The following is a 15,526-nucleotide window of genomic DNA, read 5'->3' on the forward strand; positions in this document are numbered from 1 at the left end:
TTTCCGCTATTGCTGTTTTCACATGAAACAACCCGTATGCATTCTCCAAAACAGGACCTACGGGCAATAGAAGGATTAATGTTTTAACTATTAATTACTGCCTTATGATTAGTTGGCTGACTCTCTCGAGATAAAAAAGTAATTGGCAAAAAGTGGTGATAAGTGTCATCTTATGGTCATGTTTGTCAAGTATTGATCACTGGGGTTCGGTGTGGGGATGTGGGACTGGGTCGGGGGGTGGGGAATCCAAAATTGAACTACAGACTTGCAGCAAAAGGAGGTCCAACAGGACACGAGAGGCGTTCTGGTGCTAAATCCCAACAGGCCCACATGCCGCCCTGCGTGCGGGAGTGAATGTGAAGCAAAACGAAAAGCAGATCCACGCGAGGCGACACATCCACGAGTCGGGTTAGTGTGCCTCGCTAAAAAGTGACGGCTATGACGTCATTGCTCCGAAACGTGATCAGAGCCTAGCTAACTAGCTAGTTGCTAACGCCGAGCGTGTTCGCCTTTGCAGATCAAGCAGGGGAGAAAGCAGCCGACATGACTACGACAAGCCCCAAACCGCGCGGCTTGGTCCGGGAAGCCACCCACCAGATTATCGCTGGAGGCTCTGCAGGTAGGAGAGTTTTTAACAAAAGTTTTTATAACTATTATGTAACTAGGCTTTGCTAACTTTGCTCTTGCTCGTGACCTGTTGCACATGGAGTGACGTTACAAGTCGGCTTTGACCACAAAGTGTTAATACTTTAAAAAGCACACAATTATCATAGAATTGCCCAGGGCGGGGGCCGTCTGAGTCGTCGTGCCGAAGATGAGGCGTCCAAGCCAGGATAGTTCTTTTCCGTTTCCTAACTGTAGCATAGCGACGTCACTATAGCGTCATCACGCATGCGTGCGGCTATTTGTTTAATTGAAAAACTTTGTTAGACGTGGTTAAGGTCATAACTTATTTAGTTTGTTAATGGAAACGCTATTTAAACAGGCAATTTGAAAGTATTATTAGGAGAAAATAAGCACATAAAGACAATGATATCTTGAATACATAGTAATATTCATTTTCATTTCTTTTGTTTGTTTCTACGAAATAACTAAGCAATCATTTCGCCGGAATTCTAATCATAACCAATCTATAATTACTTCACACATTTAGTTCCATTGTTTTACGGCTGCAGGACAAAAAGCATAAAAAAATAAAAATCATCGCCCCAAACCAACTAGAACGTCAGCACAAGTGTACTATCTTGCTCTCTTTTTGAACCCAGCGCACAAAAATTCCGTGTTTCTCCCAGAAGGCCTGTTTAAAAAGAAAGATATTGCGCAACTTGGTCATCTTAAGATATTGAAAACATGTGCTCGTGCTGAACCGGAGCAAAGCGGGGTGGGATCCTGGTGCAGGAGTGGCGTACTGTACATGGACGCACTCACGACCCAGCGGGCAAAACCTTGAAGTGCATTCAAACAAAGCCGATTGATTGTTAACGTCCCTGAGGTTCAGTGACACAAAGTCAGAGTTCAAACTGTCATCACGCATGACAGTAGTATAATAAAGCTTAGAACTTTACTTTGGGACTTTTCGTGTTAGTTGCTGTTTGTTTCATTTGGACTTTTTCAAAGTTCAGTTTAAATGAGCGAGTATGTTGGTTAAGCAGCGCTGCATGTCTGAGATAATGCACCGTTTATCAGCAAAGCCTCGCTGCCACTTTGACTCTTTTATCCGTTTTTGGGAGGTGTTGCGAAATCTGTCTGTGTCATCAACAACGGAAACTGACTGACTCCTGTACTTTTGCGCTATATTCTGACTGTCTGCTGTATGCACACTTGCTCCATTTTTTGCTCCTCTTATTTATTATGTTATTTGTTTATTTATTACTTATTCATCACTCTTATTTATTCATTGTTTGTGCCTTCTTGTTTCTATTTTTTTGTGTTTACTTGTATGTATATTGTGTACTATGTCTTGTCACCATGGGATAGTGGGAACGTAATTTTGATTTCTTTGTGTCTTGGCATGTGAAGAAATTGACAATAAAGCAGACTTTGACTTTGAAGGAGAAGAGAAAAACAAAATATCAACTTCTAAAAAATAAACCAACTGGGCAGGACTGAGCCTTGCTGCAAATAGAACCAAAAAAATGATCTACTGTAGCGCTGTCTTTGCGCCACAAGATGGCGGCAAAGACAGAAAGGAAAAATGAAGTTTGCGTTTCACCTCAGCCCAATAGAACCAAACATGTATCTACTGTACCGCAATGTCCTGTCAATACCACAAGATGGCGGCAAAGACAGAAAGGAAAAATGACGTTTGCGTTTCACCTTTCAGCCCAATCAATATCTCAAATTTTTTTTCGAGTAGTATATTTGAAATTTGTCTGCCTTATGATTGTATTTGACCATTAGGTTCGTTCTACATTTTGCAAATAGAATTTGCTATATTTGCTAACCCTACTGAGTTTTCCCTGTGAGAAAAGGCTCATTAGTGAACTAAAGCGGCGGGCCTCTAATTAATTAATATATGTAATATTTATCAGCATTAAACAAAAAAGGCGGGTTGTGAAAAATAATAATTAATGTTTTGCTGATCCCATGAAATATTCTTGCCCCCCAATGGCTCGGTTTAGCCTTGTGAATTTTTACTTTGTTGCTTTGCCTAAGAGGCCTATTTGGAAAAAAGTCAGATCCACTGAGCAAAAATGCAAATCTGTGTTGCCTTTGGTTCAGCATTAGCAGTGCTAACATGATTGACCAGTTTTTAGTCACTTTCAGTGTCTTCATGAGAAATGACTTGCAAGGATTATCATTACAAATGTTACTGTTTTACTTTTGCTATGAAAAAAAGATTGATAAAGCAACAAAGGTTTTTGCTAGCTTGAAAGTAGCTCACGTTGTATTCTTGGACAGGTGAGCTGACTGCATAATATAATAATGGGGAGTGTGGTGGCCATTTTGAGGCCTGTTTTGCAAAGCGGTTGTTTCCTTGCTTGCACAGATTTTTTTTTGCGTTCATCTGCTTTATTGTATTGACATAATAAGACAATCTGTAGGTTTCACTATGAAGAAACGTTATGTATTTTATAAGGCTTAACGACCAAAGAGCATTACAGCATTTTACACACAGGTTTACTTTAACATCATTCAAAGAGGAAGAATGGTACATTGTGTTGCATCTTTGTGTTTTGGTTAGTTTGGCTTCCTCTTTTTGGACTTCACCTTTTTTGTTTGAAGTTTGTTTTTATCCATTGTATGTAATGGGGCATGAAATGTATTCAAAAGACTTCTGTTTGCTTGTGGTGTTCTTTTCCAAACTGGTACCTGCATATTCGAGAAGTCCTCTTTTAGTTGACTTTTACAAAAAAAAAAAAAATAAATTGCATATGTATATATACAGTGATCCCTTGCTACTTCGCGTTTCGTTTATTGTGGCTTCACTACATCGCTGATCTTTCATTTAAAAGTTAAAATAAAACTTCTAAATTGAGGAAACATGTGTCTACCCTTTAGGACACGGTAGTATTGCTCCAAATGTTCGTTTACATTCCTTTAGAAGTCCGTTTTCGCGTGTTAGCACGATCGCGAATCAACATCTTTCCGCTAACTCGTTAGCCTGCCCAGTACTTCTTGTTGGTGACCGTACTTCGCGGGTTTCACTTATCGCGGGTGGATTTTGGAACCAATTATCCGCGATAAACGAGGGATTACTGTGTGTGTGTGTGTGTGTGTGTGTGTGTGTGTGTGTGTGTGTGTGTGTGTGTGTATATGTGTGTGTGTTTATATGTCTATATCTAGGCCATAGTGTCTCTTTCTTCGTGATAGTTATTTGTGTAAATCAGGGGTCACCAAACTACGGCCCGCGGGCCGGATACGGCCCGCGGGACCGTTTAATCTGGCCCGCCAACCCTGAATAAATTGTATTATTAAACTTTTTTTTTTTTTTTGCTCATTTTGCCTGCAATGACTGCGTTTCCCCAGTAGATGGGGAAGCGCTCGCCTGCGCATTTACTACCGGAAGCCGTGTCAGAAAGCTCGGTGCACACTCACAAGTGCGTGTACGGACATGGCGCACTCGCGCTCTATTTGTATCAGTCCCGAATTTAGAGCGTGGGCTGTGACGACAGCATTCTTGTAATTTGCGCGCTGAGCTTTCAGATGCAGTTTTGCGCTAAAGCCACCCACAAACCTTCCCCTGGAATCCTTCCGTTAAAATGTCGCCCAAGTAAAGCAGTGCCGAGCGTTTAAAAGAGTTGCCAATTTGGCTCGACGTACGCGACGTGACGTTCAGCCACATGAACGTCAACATCTACCCGTCACAGATCGAGGTAAACGGACCAACACCTCGGATCTCGCCTAAGAATTGCCACAACAAATTTTACTCCAGACTATGACGCACTATCAAACTTTAACAAAAAAGACAGCAGTGTCTACAAGCCTACTGGAACCTACAAAAGGATTATAAGGAAGGAACACAAGAACTTTAAGAGACTGCTCATATGTGTCAGAGAGGTTCTGCTCTGACAACTGAGCTGAACTTTTATCTGTTAAGATTGTGCATGGCACAACAGAAAGTTAATGTTCCATGTTTTTTTTTCTATGAAGAACCCAGAGAGAGTTATTTAGTTATTTATTTCCTGTTTTTTCTGTGAAGAACTCAGAGAGGGTTTAGTTATTATTTATTTCATTAATAGTGTTATTATTTGTTTCCTGACTTTTTTTCTGTAAAGAACCTGGAAAGGGTTATTAAATAACCGTTATTTGGTTATGTGTGGCTTTCTGGAAAACAATAATTTTTTTAAGCTCCCCTACGATCGTCACACTTTTTCTGTTACAAACTGCCACCGGCCCGCCATCAGAGAAGGGAAAGGTTATGTGGCCCTCACAGGAAAAAGTTTGGGGACCCCTGGTGTAAATTGTAAAGGCGTTTTTTTTAATGTACTTGACTTCATTCCCCATATGTCCATAAGGTGGTGGTAGATTCACAGCAGTCGAAGTTGCTGTTTTGTAGAGGTTCGATGCTTTGGGTCACGCTCATCATAACATCCTGGTGATATCACAGCCGTGTACTTGTTAAAACAAAACAAGTGCTCTTATTTGTCGCAGGGTCTTGAAAAGCTTCCAGCGCTTAACCTAACATACCGTAGAATTACTTCTGAAGTCTGTAGTTTAACATACGTAACGGGATCCTGAATAAATTTACATTTTTAAATTTGTAAAGATTTAGCATCATGGAATGAGCCGTCAAATTGCCCGTTGCGAGCAGGTTCTCTTTTCATTTCGCGGTAAATCATGTCTCGGCATCCTTTCTGCAGAAATAAAGCGTATTCATCACTTTTTGGGGGAAAAACTCACTAAAGGGGCTCGCTTTAACAAAACAAAAAACAAAACAAAAAACAATAATTGTGTCTGAAAAGTCCAAAATACTTGATTAGCTGAAGGGAATGCTTTTGTAAACAAATTAATTTTTGTTCACTGCCGTGTTGTTTGTGTGTGTAGCGGACACTACGAAAAATCGACTTCAAAAATCCAAAATAATTCTGACAAAAACATTTAAAATAATTGATTAATCTGGATCATCTCTCAGCCCTAGAGTGTGTGCGTGCGCGCACGAGTGTGTGTTCCCCTCAACTGCCAGGAAGCGCCGAGCGCCAATCACAGGGCGAATTAGGGCTAATATTTATTTCCAGAAACAATCGTGTGCGTGTTTGGCTCGGCCGTGATTGAACTCCCGGCGGACATGTTGGAGACAGATGTGCGCAGTGATGACCTCATATTTTGGAAGCCAGGTTGATTTTTTTTTTTTTTCTTCTTAATCTGAACCGGGGACCACTATATCCTCTTCATAATAATGATGACAGAGAGGACGTGTATACACAATATTTTGTCCATCTTTTGACAGATGCACGTATAGTTCTGTTGAGGCCTGGCTAAAAATGGCCGATATGGTGCTGCACCCGGCCCCCTCACAAGCGGCTTGTTATTGGAGTAAGCGCTCATTGCATGTGCAATAATAAACCCACAAGATTTATCATCTCATTACGAGTTCCCGGGGAAATGTGAACAATCGTTGTCGTCAGAAATTAGCAGAGAATGTTCAACAAATGAACACGCATGACTTCATGAAAAAGAAGCCTAAAAAGGATAAAATATGCTATCTGTTTGTTCTGGCCTCTGTGTGAAGCTGATTAGAAATGATCAGATTTAATTTATATTTATTTTGAGTTTTGGCCGCTATATATGTAATTTCATATTAATTTTTATCATTCTCAGATTGATCAACATGAATCATCAAGTACAGTAAATTAAGGCTATTTTAACATACTTGTCCAACAACTATAATTTTATAAAATTGAAGTACTTTAAAAAGGTAATAACAAAAAATATATACATTACAATCCTGGCATTTGAAGATATTTCAGTCGAATTTTTATGAATTGTTTACAAGGCACTAAACAAAAAAATAACATAAAAAAATAATAAACATTCAAATGTATTTTGCCACAGCGTACAAGTGCACGTCAGGTTCAGCATCAGTCCGACTTTAAGTTGCTCCCAGTGGCGTCGTGTCAAACGAGCGCTCGCGCACTTCAAAGTCAAGCATGTAAAGACGCACTTGATTCTTACCTGACAGCCATTAGTGTCAGCAAAATCTAAAACATACCAAGGCCTATTTTATTTATTGACAGACTCTCGGTCCAATGAGCCTGTGAGCTGACAGAAAACGCCCCTCTCTCTCACTTCACTTGCTTTTAAAAGTGAATCTGCTACAGATGGATCCCGTGATGATAAAGTACAGTAACTTACGACCGGCGTGGCCGATAAGGACGTTGACTCTTTGAATGAAACCTGCTCTGTGCACGTGGGCGCGCGTGGGAACATCTGCTTATTTTCATTCTGAGATCATTACACGGACCACTACTGGGTCTTCTTGCTTGTCACGCCGGACATGATGAAAACATTTCAGTTTAGCGAGAGGTTCTGTGTGCGCGAGTGTGTCATCTTTTTTCAAATTGATGATTCATGTCAGCAGTGAGGCGGCGTCATGGAGTCCAGTCCGGTGAATGTTTATTTGCCGGAGAGTGCTTGGCCTGGTTTAGCACTCATTCAACAAGACCCGGTACGGCAAAAGCCAGTCACTCAAATGTATGTAGCGTCACCATTACAAGTACTTAATTCTCAAGTAGATATCGATACCAAGTACAGATACCGCTCCAAACATTTGATACATAAAATATCACCCCAGAAAAACAATAACAGATCACTTTATAGACTTACATATCCCAATGGAGCAATTTCCCTGAAAATCGCACAAAATTATTAGCAAATTTTTCTGTTCTTCTAATTTCTACGGCGTGTTTGTAAAACGGCCACAAGAGGGTGCTCATTACTGATACAGCCACACTGAAATACCAGTACTTTAATGTACGGTTGGTATTGCCGTCGACCTTTAGCCCCCTTTAGACTCACCCCCGTCACTACTTAGAACTCACAAAAAAAAAAAGTCCCAAACTATTCTAAACCTGGTACTGACATTGCACTTGTTTGTGTGACCAGGCATTATGCAATGTAATGAAATACTACAATTTTCTCTTTGTATTTTTGGTTAGTTGAGGCTCCAAGTGTCAGAAGTGGTGGCTGCTTATTCTCCGGCAACTTGTTCCTCACGAGCGCTGACGTACATGTTGAAAACTCCCGAATCTGCAGTTTAACCCCGCGCCCTTCACGTGGCGACCAGGCCGCCGCCGCCTACGACCCTTCCGACGCTCTCTCCCGAACCTCTCCGCTCAAGCTGAAGGAACCGTTCAACGCAACTCGATCCGGCGTCGGCTAAGAGTTCACATACGCTAATTACAAAGGCGGCGTGCTGCGCGCCGACGTATAAATAAACATAATAAGTAGTGTCAATAAGGCGAAGGGACAAGCGAAAAGCCCGGAATGACATGGCAGTTTCCGTCTGTATGCGTGTGTTCTACGGGGTTCTGGATGAGACACACACACACACACACAAAAACACACACACACAGACTGGAAGCCTCCCCTCAGTAGCTGTGCCCGTTCTGGAAGCGCGCCTGCCCACTTTTGGGATAACTCTATCAAGATGAACGTCATAAAGTCATTTGTCTTGCGTGGGTCCCGCGGGGGAATCTTTTCTTTCTCTCTTGCCCGGTGGCCACGCTCAAGGCTTCAATTAGGGAGGCTCAAATTTATAGACACTTTGGATTATTTCGGATCTCCCGCGGTCAAGTGGATGACATACCGGAGAACACGCTGGCGGCGCACCATCCAGCCGTAGACGAGTAGCCCGTGAGAAACTGAATGGAAGATCGCGTTAGGGGAATGTTGAAAATGCGTTAAAATGTGGTGTTGGGTTTCAGACCTCAAATGATCTTATCAACCGGCCAAATAGTATGAAAATGCTAGGTAACTATTAGCTTCAATATAGCAGTTCACCTTCAATATTTATTGACTAATATACCAAAAACGGTAATTTTCTTTATGCCGATAGAGCATCTTAAATCAAGTATGGGCATTTTTTTTTGCAAATAACTTTATTCTCAAGAGTATCGAACATTGGCATTGAAATGTTGAACAATAAGCGCTAAATTAAAATTGGAAGTATAACAGACTCGACCGGCCTTGAAATGGACTGCCTGTTCGGGAATCGGACTGGAATTCCGAAAACCACCACGCCCCTGCATGAGACATTGGCAACATTGAGGAGCTGGCCTTAAATTTAATTCTGAATAAAAAAAAAGTCTAGGATTTATCTAACTCGAATGTGAAAACATGTTTCTGTCCCACGGGCAGAAGATTTTGTTCCATTCATAAATGCTGTGACTTGTAAAGTTCATTTTTAGGACAAAAATGATACGCGTCAAACGTCCAAGGACAGATGTTTCTCACATGCGTTAAATATAAAGTCCAGCACAAATGCTAATTTTGGTTTTAATTTCTCTCGCTGAGGTTCGAAACATCTGCGACTTGTCGTACACAGTCCACCCCCTCCCCTTCCCCCCTGTCAAATATTGGCAGCCATTTGCCGCATAGCTATTTAATGCAGATTCAAATGTTTTTGCCCTTAGAGGCGCATGTGATCCAAATATGTCAGGAAGATAATTATCGTAGCGCTGATATATCGCGCTAAGCGTTTCCGCTGGTCCCAGTAGCACCCTGAGCGGTAAATTCGATGATGATGTTGGGTTTTAGGGTAACTCTGAGATGGATAACTTTCCTGATGCGCTGCACGGCTTCTTTCAACACCCCCGATGTGCCGTTTAAAAAGCGCGGAGCCGCTCCAACATCTGTTTGCCACAAATGTCAATGGAAATGTAAAAAAAAGAATAAATATTAGCCTCGTTGCAGACATTTATTCTGAAAGACTTCCAAACCCCGCCCCCCCCAATAAAACCTTTCCAGAACTTCTCTTCTTAAAAACTCTTCACAGTGACGTCCAAGCAGTGACTAACCGGCGCTCGGTCGCTCGCTGCGTTTTCTACCGAGCGTTCACGCCGAGTAAAACCAAGACCACACACGGGCCCGTTCTGCGGCCTTTGAAGCCGCTCCAGCACGAGCGGGTCGGAGGAAGGTTAAGTTGTAAGCACTCTGTAATCACCGGATTTTACGATAAGAAAACGCACCATTGTTTCCATAGCAACGTTCAGAAACAAGATCCGTGGCAGATTTTTTTTATTTTTATTTTTTTTCTCTCTCTGCGTTGTCTTTGCTCTCGCCACACAAGACGAAACCCTCGGCGGGCCCGCGTTGGTGTTCTGGTCTTTGCCGGACCCTCGGGTGGCTTACATAACGCTACATGAAGCGTTACACACTGACGTACATCACCCAAGGGGAAAGTCTGAAGTCTGCGAAGATTCATCCCCAAAACAGATGAAAAACGACACGCCTGGCTTTAAATGCGACTGGCGTGAACTCAATGGGAGTCTTGATGGTGCCCGCGGGCGCCGCCTGCACACGTATTTTTAGTATCGCGGTTATCTCATCAATCATCAAGTAATTGCATTCAAATGGATTTTGCTACAAAAGGTATTATTTTTGTCCATTTGGGGTCGCCATCCTCACATTCCACATATTTGTTGTGTCTTTGTGTGTGTGTGGCTTTAAAAAGTTTAGCCTGAACTAGTGAATGACGTGGGTGTCAGCATTTGAGTTGATAAATCAAGAATTTCTTTGTTGATGTTAAAACTACTTAGCGGATTTCCAAGACCCTTTTTTTTTAAGGGTGTGGAATGAAAAGGATCCCACATGACTTTTTTGGGGGTTGGTCATCCAACAATATTCTGTCATTTTCTTGACTTTGTCGTTAAGGTGTATAATTCGCCCCAGTCTCGGTTATTATTGCCTCGCTTGTGACTATTAGTCATGCGAATTTTTGGCCCACCCGATACAATAACACTGCAGCTCCGATTTGTACTTAAGTGGAGAGGAGACAAGGTAATTACCCTCGGGCCAATTAGCGAAAGGGGGCCAAGGGACCAGCAGCAGCAGCAGCAGTCATTTTCTAACCCAAACATCCTGGTCGGTTCCGAAGAGGTTGTCGTGGGGTAGGTGGGGTGGGGGGAGCGCCCCCCCTTTCTCTTGATGATTCGGGCCTGTGGAACTTTTGCCAGATGAGCAGCACAACTTTTTTTTTTTTTTTCAGCAGAGGGAGTGATTTACTGGACTTTACTGGACCACTGGAAGGATCACACTGTCGTCATGTGGCGGCAGATAGAGCATGTTAAATATGGTCACGAGTGGGAAATTATGAAAAGCCAGAACATTGGACACAAGTTAATGTAGACTGAACAATTTTCGTTCCTAACGTTGATTCGATCAATGTTACATTTAAATAGATTTTAAAAGTGCATCAACCAGTACTTTGATTTACTATAGTGCAAAATAATCTACAAGTTATTTTCATTCAATAATGAAATACAAAAAAACCATGTCCTGCAATATTCATCCTGGTAGCAGTTTTTTTTTCAGATTTATGTTCATTATAATAATATTGAGATATCAGTGAAAATGAAAGATCTGCAAAACTTTCTAAGTCAGTATAGTTATTTCTATTTAGTGATCTGTTTTATTACATCAATTACATTTTTATATTATAATGGCAAATGTACAGAACAATTAATCAATTTGCAAAATTGATTCAATAACACTGAATTTGATTCTGAGTAGTATGCATTGATTAATGTACCTTTAAAAAGTGGATTCTAGAATTTTATTTAGAGTGCACATTTTTAAACCGTATACAAGAACTAGAAACTGTATAAAAAAAGTTAGGAACATTTCATTTACTGCAAGTAGATTTTTCCATATATTTATTGATCTTATTTGAAAAAAATGCAAGCAATAAAATAATTAATAATACGATGGATTTCCTGCAAAACGTTCTGCTTAGAACTGTCTAAGACTTGGCAAAACTTTCCCAAATTCAAATTTCAATTCAACAAAAATACGTTTGATTTAAAAACAAATATAATTTTTAAAATTACACTTAAACACTATACACTGAAAAAATAGTACTAGCCATAGTACATTTATAACATGTGGACTACAAAGTTCCCACTTTTAGACAGACCTTTTAAGACCACAAGCGGGTCTAAAATGCCAAGCGTGAGAGTCTTTGTGTCGATTTTGCGATTACACGGCATTGGATTAGAGAGTTTTTGAGTGACACTTTAGTCCCTTCGGGAGTTTAATGGCTTGTGAGCGATACCCATCAGCGAGGAAACGGGCTGGAAAAACAGCTTGGTAAAATCAAACTGAGCTTTGTGGGAAACTTTTTGGGGCATTTTTTTTCACATGAAAGTGAATCAAATTTTGGACTCCTGACAAGAATCCATAATGAACAAACACAGTGACATCATTGGAAGGTTTGGGGAGAATTCTCCTGATTAGAATAACGCCTCCGCGTGACTCTCGGTTAAAACATCCATTGAGGTCTTTTGGATGATTTGACTTCGGGGGCGGGTAATTAAATTGTATGGTCTGATAGTTTGTGGCAGCAAATCTGTGGTAACCTACGCATCAAATTATTGTTATTCCTGGACGTTTGGGTCAGCAAATTAAGTGCACCTTCTCTTGAAACTGTGTGGCAGAGAGATACCATCCTTGACGTGCTATCTGCGACTTTTGAGTGTGTAGGGCTTTAAAAGGCGGGGCTTGATCTGGTGAGTGACATGGGTGCCAAGCTTGCTGTGATAATTGGTGAAAATGATGTCTAGTCAGTTTTGTTAAAGTCATACGTATTTAATGACAAATTGTGAACGGCTTACGCAATCCTATGAACCAACCACCGCAAATCCCGACTGCGATACACTCGAGACTCCAACACATGTCTTCAATTTCATTTGAGCGCCATTTCCCCAGATGGCCTGCAGGGGGAAGTGTGTTTTTTTTTTTTGGATGGCGGGAAATCTGTGTTTTGCTTGAGGACTCGCTTGAGTTTTTATGTAAGAATAATTTGCACTAAGTAGCCAGGCGACCGGTTTGTTACGCTAGAGCTGACACTTTGTTTATGTTTCTTGAGGAGCATGATGGATGTGCCCGCGGTTGATGCTAATTAGAGCAAATTGGAGCAAAGAATGCTGAGAGCCCGCAGTGTGCCGTTCAGACCGTTGTTCTCCGGACCCTCGTCCGTCCACGATGCGTCTTCGCCGCTGCGCTGGCCGAGATGTCCCTGCCGCCAATTAGACGTCGACACAACCTGAGTCCAAGTGGCCGTGAAATTGTTGTTTACTTAGCGAGGGATCGACAGAGAAGATTAGCGGCTGTCATAATCCACAAAGGATTAGGGGATGTCCGAAAATGTGCACAAAAAACAATCTAGACAAGGTTATGAGTAAAAATATGTTGCTATTACAAGAGGAATATTTTTATAAATAAAAGTACCCCGCCCTAAAAAAGAGAAATTGGTGCTGCATTTGTTTGAGAGCTTGCCTGCGAGCATGTGAAACGCCGGCCTTGTTTGCAGTCATCATGCGCGACATTTGGCCAGCATTGCTCCACGTTTATGACTGTAAAATGAATGAAATCATTGCATCCTTTGGCCACTTCCTCCTGCTCTAATTTCTTTCCACCAGCCCCTCCCCCTCCCTCACTTCACATGCATTTGTCCTCATCTGCCGTTCCTAATCTTTTGGGAAAGAACAGGGAAATGAGCTTAGTCAAGCCCGCCAGCTTCGCTTTGGCGGTCGCCTCCAAATGGCGGATGACCCAAACGAAGCTGTTTGAGAAGAAGGAAGGAAACTCATACAAATTGTTGACCTTTGCTCTCTCTCTTTTGGGCGATATTATAGCCATGTTATCCTCATAGATCTTCTGTAGCTTTCTTTCCCCCCCCCCGATCAGCAGACCCAAAGGTTTCCCCAACGGCCGCTTCGCAGGTTGTATTCCAAATAGGATTTCAAGTGGGAATCATTTTTCCCTGCTGAGAAACAAGTCTCGCTAGTTTCACGAACCAAATATTTTATTACACGGCTCAATCCAAACATACAAAAGGCTCTGAATTTTTGACAAGAATCAAACCCTGCATTTCTTTTTTTGTTTTTTGTTCTGCTTTTTTGATGCATTTCTGTTCAGGTCTGTCGGGAATCCATCTGGAGGCAACTTTTTGCTCTTCAGGCCGGGAGGTTGGACGTCGTAAACTAGCCGAAAACGTTTCTTCGTAAACTTGGCAGCCATCTTTTTTGTTCAATTTTATTGCGGCGCTGGATGGAAGATGTTCCGCGGGACCTGACTTGTGTGATATTTTGGCCGGGCCGCTGGAACACGGGGAAAATATACAACCAAACAATGAAGCGGAGAGAAAAGCACAAGGAGCCATTGCCAAGGCTTGTTTTTTTTTTCGCAGCCTCAAAATGATTTAGGGCGGATTTTTCCTTTCGCTGTTTTCACGGAGGATTAAATGTTTAGGGCTTCTGTCTGTAAAGCCACTTTTGCGTCTTTGTTGGCTTTGGACCGATTTCTTGCAGAATGTTTTCCCTCCTTGTCATCTGTCTGAAACAATACAAGGAACTGCAGCGTGGACGCTGTGTTCCAAATTATTTTGCAAGCAAGCTTTAGTTGAAACACACATTTGCAAGCTTTAGTTGAAACACACATTTGAAAAATCCAACGGTCAAAATGACGACTAGGCCGATTATGGACGCCGATACCAAATGAGTTTCCTGTCACTATAACTATAACACAATGCTATCTCATTTTTTAGTAAAAAAAATAAGTTAAAACATCCGTCTTGACAAAACTCGCGTTAGGTCACTCGTATCGCAAGTCCTACCGAAGCTTCAGTATCACTTTTATTGGCCATGTCAGATCCCGGAAAGGTCCTCGCTTTGCCTGCCAAGACCTGATTTCCAACCATGTTTGTATAACCTTCATCTTGGGAAGAATGAGGAGGACGGCGTGAGTACATTTCCACCAACAAGGAACCGGTGGCGGGCGGCTGAGTAATGTGGCTGGCACCGCGCAAGCGTACACACAGACTAATGGCGGCTGGCTGCTCTTGTGTATACAACAAGATGACAAGGCCTCTTCAGGCGCGGGCCAGATAACTCCATCAGCATTGCGACAGGCCAACAGGGCGGCATGACAAGAGGCGGGCCTTGTATACACAACTTGGCCATCCGACTGGCCCTGCCCGGCCCGAAGGCTCCCGTCCGTCTCCTTTCCCACTACTAACTCAATCATGCTCGGGTTTCACTCTCGCCCATCCGAGGCTAACTCGCTTCCTCTAGCCGTCCCCTTACAACGCCCCCCCAACCCTTCCATCTCAAAATCCTTATCCAAATCCCACCCATACTGTAGATTTTTAGTATGTTACGGTTAACCCTAACCCCCCCCCCCCCCCCAAAGAAAACTACAGCAAAAAAACCAAAATAGAACACATAATGGTAAAGATAAAAGGTAGTGCTAGTCTTTTTAATTCCTACGAGGCTAGCCTCGCAAATTTTGCTAGCACTGATCTTTTGGGAGTCGCAAACACCTTTCACTTTCATTTCTCAGTTGTGACTGCACGAACAAGCAAGTTGCCACATAGCTGTCGATGAGTTCAATCCATCTACAAAAGCTACTCATTGGAATTTGTTAAATCCTGCAAATTTTGAACTCAGCATGCCTGATTGTATTAATCAGCAGAAAAACGTAACTCAACATTTTCTTTTACAAAATGTTCCTTTGTAACCTGACAAGGTGAATGAAATCAACGCTTTGTTAATATCGTTTTTGTACTCGATGAGAACATCTCTCTCGAACAAAGTCCCGACTGGGAGCGCCCCCCCGGCGCCTTGACGTTGCTAAGCAGAAGCAGATGCCGTAGAGTTTACAGAAATCAGAACATTATTTTCCTGTTTCCATCGCATTCTTCTAAACACTTAGCCCAACGCGCTTTGAAGTCACCCAAGAAATCCAAAGTCTGCCGCAGTGACGATACCATCTCCTGGAGCAACGGAGCCAGGAAAGGCAGGGCGGGGGGCTCGGGCTAAACGAGGGAGGGAGTGGCTCGGAGAGGAAGCGTGCTCGTCGTACCTTC

General features: G+C 42.3%; 1 protein-coding gene across 1 annotated transcript in view; it reads left to right on the plus strand.

Annotated features, from left to right (window-relative positions):
- Positions 1–247: 247 nt before the first annotated feature.
- The window catches only part of slc25a21 (solute carrier family 25 member 21), a 47,618-nt gene continuing 32,339 nt past the window's right edge, over positions 248–15,526 (plus strand). Inside the window, exons 1-2 of the mRNA XM_061301648.1 lie at positions 248–408; positions 518–619. Coding sequence (XP_061157632.1) covers positions 544–619 — 76 coding nt within the window. The 5' untranslated portion in view covers positions 248–408; positions 518–543. The remainder of the gene's footprint in view (positions 409–517; positions 620–15,526) is intronic.

The sequence above is a fragment of the Syngnathus typhle genome, linkage group LG16 (genome assembly GCF_033458585.1).
Source record: "Syngnathus typhle isolate RoL2023-S1 ecotype Sweden linkage group LG16, RoL_Styp_1.0, whole genome shotgun sequence".
In the NCBI taxonomy this organism is placed as follows: domain Eukaryota; kingdom Metazoa; phylum Chordata; class Actinopteri; order Syngnathiformes; family Syngnathidae; genus Syngnathus; species Syngnathus typhle.